Source organism: Squalius cephalus, assembly GCF_949319135.1.
Source record: "Squalius cephalus genome assembly, chromosome: 3".
In the NCBI taxonomy this organism is placed as follows: domain Eukaryota; kingdom Metazoa; phylum Chordata; class Actinopteri; order Cypriniformes; family Leuciscidae; genus Squalius; species Squalius cephalus.
Genome location: NC_137124.1, coordinates 52,007,055 through 52,014,564, shown reverse-complemented (window position 1 = coordinate 52,014,564; position 7,510 = coordinate 52,007,055). Strand labels below are relative to the sequence as shown.

Here is a 7,510-nt window from a genome sequence, read left to right as displayed (position 1 = left end):
AACAGTGGCTACTGCATTTTTGAATTTTGAAGTTGAATTTTCCTATTGGAAGTTGTGGTGCTCTGTGACATAGGAGGGCACCAGCTCACCACGCCCTTGCCTACAGAGAGACTGGTCTCAGGTGCACGAGTGTTAACGAGTGTTCTCACTGATTCGCTTGTTGTGATTCGCAGAGTTTTGACAAGTGTTATAGAGTTGATATTGTTTCTTGTTCAAAAGTGGTGATATTATTATTATTTTTTTTTTTTATTTTATTTTTTTTTATCACAGTGTTAAAGGTACTGCATATCACAAGGGACCCCTATACCATTCTGACAGCACAATTCATTTCTGTTTTGTCAATAGAAAGATTGGTTATACCTGAGTTAATTCACGTTGTGTAACAGCGCAGTGCTTCTGTGTTGTACGTGAACGTAGGCTTACTTTTGGCCGACGCTGGTCGTGTGTGATGCGTGTGACTTACAACACAGAAGAACTAGTTACACTATGTGGACTAACTCAGAGGCCTACAGAGAAGAAAACAATAGTTGAATAGAGTCGTTATTTTTGTGTGCGCACAAAAAGTATTCTCGTCGCTTGATAAACTTATGGTTGAGCCACTGCAGTCACTTGGACTATTTTAAACATTTGTTTTTACTAACTTTTCTGGGCCGGCAAGTTTCAATAACATAGAAGCCTATGGAGAAGTGTGACAGCTCTCAGATTTATTCAAAAATATCTTAATTTGTGTTCCGAAGATGAACGAAAGTCTTACGGGGCTGGAACAACATGAGGGTGAGTATATTTTACAGACAGACTTTTCATTTTTGGGTGAACTAACCCTTTAAGATTACTACTGTATATTATATTTTACAATCTGATTAGAAAAGGACAAAGTTTGAGGTGGTTTGTGGGAACGGTTTAATTGTAAGGTCTGTAAGAAATGCTCAACAAGCCATTCTCACATATTGAAAAGCTATAAAAAGTATGAGATCCTGATAATCTGACTGCTGTAATTCCTAGGTTATTGAGCTTTCATAACTGAAGGTGGAGGGTTGTTTGATAAAACTTTTAAAGAACACATCACAAAACAGAAATAGAATTTTGTGACATGAATTTTGTTCAGTTTAATGCAGCCTTGGTGAATAATTTTCATTCAAAATCAATTACAAACTTTTGAAAGTTAAATGTAGTTTTAGGGTTTACTGTGCCAGCCGAGGAATTGCCATTGAGATTGGCACAGACACTCTGTGTAGATGTGCAGTGTGGGTTAATCTGGGGTTTTCCAGGGTTTAGGACAATATGTTGTCCCTGCGTAGATTACCCCAATAAATATATTGCCTGTTTTGTCACGGCTATTCCTCCATTTAAATAGCTGCATTTAGACCTGTTCTCTCCTCCTGCTTCCTTGGCTTTGAATTACAGTCACAAGTTTTTATAATGTAATGAGAAGAGTAGACTCTTATGTCAGTTTTATTAACATTTATCTTAATAAACTCATTATTCACACATACATTTATGTCATTAGGTTTACATGCAGAATATGTAAGATCTGTTTAAAAAAAAAAAGTGTGATCAATATTTTTTAGTACTGCCACAGGGTTGCTCTATAACAGATATGTAATTTTTTTCCCACAAGATAAAGCAAGAACTGAAAAGACCCTGTTTAAAAATGTACTACTGACTCGTTTATATTGTGCCTCTTTAACTGTCAATGTTTTTCAGTTGTCAGGGCCTCATTTCCTGGAAAACAATGGATCTTAGGTCATCTTAGATCTGTCCCTACATTTAAACTAATTCATGAACTACATTGATGATGCAAAATCAATGTACATAATTAAAAATAGCAACAATCAAATCTGTGGAACTGAGCTGAAGAACTTTTTCAGACTCGCCCTGGAGTTCCATCCTCTCTCCTTTGCAAACCTGAACACACTCCCAAAGAGATCAGGGAATGAATCCATCAGGTTGATGCTCTCTGCATCCTCTGGACTATGTAGAGAAAAGAGACACCAAAAAACATGATCTGACACACAATACTACTAAATTATTTAACAAATATGCCTCATGTCACATGTAACTCACTAATGCTCGTGTAGGTTGCGTATAAAACGCAGCAGGCCCAGTGTGTTCTCAGTGTAGCTTTTCTTCTTCCCTTCCAGTTTCTGTACAAGCTCAGATGGCAGCTGACCAAAGAAATATATTAAAGTAAAATGATTTTTCAAACCATGATTAAAGCAGGAAAAAAGAACATCCTGAAGACAATAAATCAGATTCTTAAGTAAGATTCTTTCATTAATTTAAATATAGAATATTTAGAGTGTTTATATTTACATATTTATATAAATATGTTTGAATATGTCTGCACTGAAGTTAGACTCACTTTAGTTTTCCATTCAGAAAAGCTTTTCCCCTCAGTGTATTCTTCAATGGCATGAAGGAGCTCCTCATCAACATTACGATGGTTCTCGGCCTCATTCTGGTTCCCCACTTTTTTCAAATACTCCACTCTCCTGACAGGATTTCAAAAACAGCACAATCTTTTCAGATGATAAAAAAGTATCTACAGTGGATGAAATTTCCTTTTCATTTAATACAAAATCATAATAAGCTTGTACTATAAGTAGTACTGAACCTTTCTGGCTTGTTTAGACTGATAAATGTCATTGCAAAATTCATGTAATATTCTACCTTTCATCAGTCCAGAAGAAGGGGTGTGCAAGGGTTTGCTCCACTGTTGGTCTGTTGTTTGGAGTTTCATTGATCATCCACTCGACGAGATCCTTCGCTACTTCATCATCCAGATGTTCCAGTAAGTATCTTCCTTGTAGGATGTTGACTTCACAAAATGGACCTTTACCAAATGGATGGTGTCCTCTAGAGAGAATGTAGTACACTAACATCCCAGCAACCTTCAAACAGGTTACAGTGTTAAGTTTAGAATTTTCATCAAGTACAATTTAAATTAATTGTATTTGTAATTGTGTATTTAAGTCAATAATTGAATTTCTAATAATATATTTTTAATTATTTAATTTAGTTATAATAATTACAATATTATTGACTTAAAAGAAGAGGAAAGATCACCTGAATGTCAGAGCTCCTTTTGTACCCAATGTTGACCTCCTCATCTAAGGTCTCCTTTGCCTTCCAGCATCTAGTTCCAGCAATGCCTGTTCGTAAAGTTGTTTGGCTTAGGTTCAATCGACGACTTATGCCAAAATCAGCCAATCTAGCTTTTCCATTTATGTCTATAACAAACAGAAGTTTTAAATTAATGGAAGAAGAAAAAAATCAGATAATTTTAATTTCTCAGGTTTAACTCCTACCAATCAGAACATTCTGAGGTTTGATGTCCCGATGGAGCACTTTGGTTTTCGGTTGGTGTAAAACCTGTAAGCTGCAGAGAACTTCCTTCACAAGCTTCTTCAGAACCAAACTTCTCTTAGTGTTTTCATCTGGTAAATGATCTTGGATATATTCCTCCAGTGTGTACTCACAAAGCTGAAGAGCAAGATATCCAAAATGCTCATCTTCTGTAAAGTCCACATATCGCACAATGGAGGGACTATCAAGCTGTGGAAGTCGTAGAAATTCCTCCTCATTCCTGAGGACTTTGTAATTGGACTTAATCATTCGTTTCACAGCCACTTCTGTGCCGTCATCCCTCAAACCAAGGAAAACTTCTGTTCCATCACTTCCTTTAGCGATCTGAAATTCATCACTAGAAACAAGAGTAAGGTTTCCCAGCCTATTTTTATTGCTAATATCCATGTTGGCTAGCTTCTCAAGCTTAGGCCTCCAACGATGGCTGATCTGAACCCACCTTTTTGAGATATTTGAGTTCTCAGCAGGCGGTGTGAACGGCTGCACACTTGAGTTTGATTCCTCAATGGATTTAACTAAAGTGTCTGGATATGGTTCCTCTTTATTTTGCAGCTCAGATTCTTGTGATCCCACTTCTTGCTGGATTTTTTTCTTCTTTTTTTTCTTCTTTTTCTTCTTGCTGCTTGTTGTTAGAACAGCAGTCTCCTCACATAAACTATCCACTGGACTTGAACCTGCTGGATTTCTCAGTGATTTATCAAACTTTTGCAGCTTTTTTTTCCTGACTTCATCCATCGATGTCTCTGCTATGGTAAGTATCATCTCTGGGATAGGAGACAATCGACACAATGCAACAAGTTCTGGAGCAAAGTCATTTATAATGGCTAACACTAGATAGGTCCAAAGTCTAATTTGACATGAATAATCAGGACGTGTGAGAGGCAATAGTCTTTTGCATAACTTCTCATAGACAGAATTGTTTGTACTCAGTGTCTGTTCAGACTTTTTCTGCATCACGCCAATGAGTATCATGAGTATCATATCAATTACGTTTTCTACTTGTGCATTTCCAAAGTGCTGAAGACTGTTTGTAAGAACTGGCACAAGCTCACTGAATACCTGAGGAGAGATGCTTTCACTGACACATAAAGCAATATTTAAGCAGATCAGTGCAATCGGAAAGTTTTCCTGAGGGATTCTTGGGAAGCGCTTGATGAGTCCCTCAATGTATCTGTCTGCACTCTTTGAGTCTTTTAACCACTTGATGGCGCTTTGCTCTGCATCAAGACCAATTAAACCACGGTAGAGTTCAAAATAAATCAAAGGAACAAAAGGATCCTCTTCAAAGAAATGTTCCTCAAAGTCTCTGTAAATTTCTATCTGGGTTTTCGTTTTTAAAGCACAAGTAAAAGAGAAAGATATATGTACTTTGTCAGACACTTCACCCTGTGAATATAGTTGACAGATAATTTTATTCACCTTTTTATCAACTTCTGGATTCACCCCATAGTTTCTTCCGGGTGAAGCTCCAGCCTTTATAAGTGCTTTCACAATGTCTTCACAGTCATGATCAACAGCCCACTGTAATGGAGTAAAAATTTGTAATCCATGTCCATTTGGGTTAGCTTTTGCTGCAAGTAATCTTTCCACAATACTCAATGGAACTCCAGTTAAAGCAGCATAATGTAGAGGTATTCGTCCATTTGTTGAGGGTTTGTTAGGATCAGCTGACTTTTCAAGTAGATAAGAGCAGATTTCTTCATTTCTGCATATAACTGCTGCTGTCAATGGTGTAACATCATCATTCCAGACTTCAGAAGAGTATAAACCATTAATATCTCTGCCTTTTAATAATTTCTGAAGTCTCTCTGCCCTGTTGTCTATGATACATTTTATTAGGGGGTCTGTTTTTCTAGGTCCTACTGGAACTGGAACTGGAACTGGAACTGGAACCGAAACTACCTGGAACTGGAATGCCATGGATCTTCAAATACTCATTAAAATCTGTCAAAAGATGTTAAACACTTGAAATTCAGGCACTGAGTAGCATGTTAAAAACAGTGTTAATATTTACATAGTTTTTAAGTCAGTTTTGTGTTTAGATAATCTCAGTAAATTTTACTCTGATTGTCAATGAAAAAAAAATGTGATTAAATCATTTTGATCAAATGTATAAACATTTTGAAAATGTATAAACATTTACTTAAAAAAAAAAACACATTCCAACAGAAGATTCATAAACATGAATCTGTGCTTGTGAAAACCCGAGCTCCTGAAATAATGGCAGGAGTATACACTGAAGTATTATTTTTGGCAGCAGCTATTTGCACTAAGGGCAAAAGCAATAGATGCACTAGTGAAAATAGCTGTATTTTCTTTGCAATAAGTGTAAATAGTAGTTAGACATTTGATATTTATACCACAGTATTTTGGTAGGCTACATTATAAAACAGTATGTATGCAATAATAACACATTGAGTGTAAATTATATAGACCTAGGCTTAAATCCCTCACTACACCTACCCCTAACCCTATAATACTTTATTGTTAAATAACAAGGCACTTTAATTCCACATTTTTATTGAAAATAAATGCCTTTCCAATCTGATATGCGATGGGAAATGGTAGAAGGAGGAGTTCGGCAAAAGGTAGATTCGAACTCGGGTCGATCGTGTCAAAAGTATCAGCTTTACACCTTACTCCCTTTGCCACTGTGCTAACAAGTCCACATATTTTGTACTTTTGTCTGGTGGGTGGAGTTAGTGTAAATAGTTTATACCAACAATGCGGGCTATTGCACTTAGTGTAAATAGACACTCCGATTATACGTTACATGTTTTACGTTCTGATTAGGATATTGCACTTTGTAGCCACTTGTTAGAGAAATGCATATGCTATTTAAAACTTTATTTAGGCTAAACATAGCACATCACATAGCCTACTCTTTCTGTGCATTCCCTCACAGTTTTCACTGTTTAGTTACAACTTTGTCTCTAATAATATGAATATTAAAATATAGGCCTAGACCACTTGCCTAAATCTTTGCATGTTTTCATGAAAATGAAACTCGGGGATGGGCGGACCGATCTCGAAGAATAGGCTACTTTCGGTGTTGGGTCCTCAGTTAACGAAAGATCACTTAAATGATAAATTCATTTGTTACAATAGTTTGAACAATGCCTCCTGCACGTCTGAACACACTGTACATGCAATCGATAACAGCGCGCTCATTCATATAGAAAGAGTAGCCTATACGGCTTGGGCTGAAATTATTTTACATTGAATAGCCACGAATGGAAATGTAATTTAAAATAACTGTTTTTTGTGATGTTTGTTATAAATTCAAATTAAAAGTTGCTAAAAGATAGGCAATGATCTGTGATTGCTGATAAATCCTTAAAAACAGTCTGTCTATAATTAAATGTTAAAATTACGGCTTTCAAATATAATCTTACTTAAATGATTATAATTACCTGTGTTATATTCCCAGAAATCGCAAAAAAACTTAAATCAAAAATCAAATCAAAAGAGATTTGATCTCTTCGTTGATCTATCGTTGACACCGGATAATAGGCATGATATCCGATCAAAATGAGGCTTCCTGGTTCTTACACACTGTGCGTCATCCAGCGCGCGAAAGGGTTACAGTAGCTTGGCAGCTTCCTGTATAATAGAATATCACCTGCATCATTGAGGAAACATCACCGCCTTTCTGAAAGCTAACCATCTTCATTCTTTCAAAATACCAACTTTACATTTTGTCAGAAACCAAGAGTGATAGTTTTATAAACAGCATAAATTTAAAAAAATTGACTTTACTAATTATTAATCAAACGCTAATCAGTGTTCATAAGCATTTATTTACAATAGTTTTCAAAAACAAGTCATGATTTACAAAATTAAAATTCTATTGCATATCAGATTAAGCTAAAACTGGTATTAAGATGTCACGAACACACACAGGAAAAGGTAGATCCAAAAGCAGTGATATTTATTGGGTAATCCGTACTCACAATCCAGTTCATGCAGGGGTCAAAATCCAAAAAGGCAATCCAAAAACAAGAAACAGACGAGAACAGACTTCAAGAAGTGGTGTGGCATTAAACAAGGAATCCACAACAATCACAGAAACAACCAGGGTATATATACACACAGATACTAACTATGGCTGTACCAGAATATTCGAGTATTCGAATATTCGTTC

The 7,510-nt window shown here is 36.1% G+C and overlaps 1 protein-coding gene across 2 annotated transcripts; it reads right to left on the bottom strand.

Annotated features, from left to right (window-relative positions):
- Positions 1–1,416: 1,416 nt before the first annotated feature.
- LOC307155501 (uncharacterized protein) lies at positions 1,417–6,922 on the bottom strand. Of its 2 annotated transcripts, XM_079866185.1 has the most exons (7): positions 6,780–6,922; positions 3,309–5,310; positions 3,067–3,230; positions 2,671–2,891; positions 2,363–2,492; positions 2,065–2,165; positions 1,417–1,971 (listed from the first exon to the last, which is right to left on the bottom strand). In XM_079866185.1, exons 2-7 carry the CDS (start codon positions 5,284–5,286, stop codon positions 1,833–1,835), a joined length of 2,733 nt encoding a protein of 910 aa, XP_079722311.1. In that variant the 5' UTR covers positions 5,287–5,310; positions 6,780–6,922; the 3' UTR covers positions 1,417–1,832. The 2 variants fall into 2 exon arrangements, with proteins under 2 accessions (XP_079722311.1, XP_079722312.1); XM_079866186.1 differs by having other exon boundaries at positions 3,309–6,805.
- Positions 6,923–7,510: the final 588 nt, after the last annotated feature.

What these genes read in the sequence shown, in the direction of transcription:
- LOC307155501 (XM_079866185.1), bottom strand. Translation starts at nt 5,286, where the DNA reads ATGGCATTCCAGTTCCAGGTAGTTTCGGTTCCAGTTCCAGTTCCAGTT. An exon ending in ACCTCAGAATGTTCTGATTG is followed by an intron (nt 3,231 to 3,308) that starts GTAGGAGTTAAA and finishes TGTTTGTTATAG; the next exon opens with ACATAAATGGAAAAGCTAGA. An exon ending in TTCTTCTGGACTGATGAAAG is followed by an intron (nt 2,493 to 2,670) that starts GTAGAATATTAC and finishes AAATCCTGTCAG; the next exon opens with GAGAGTGGAGTATTTGAAAA.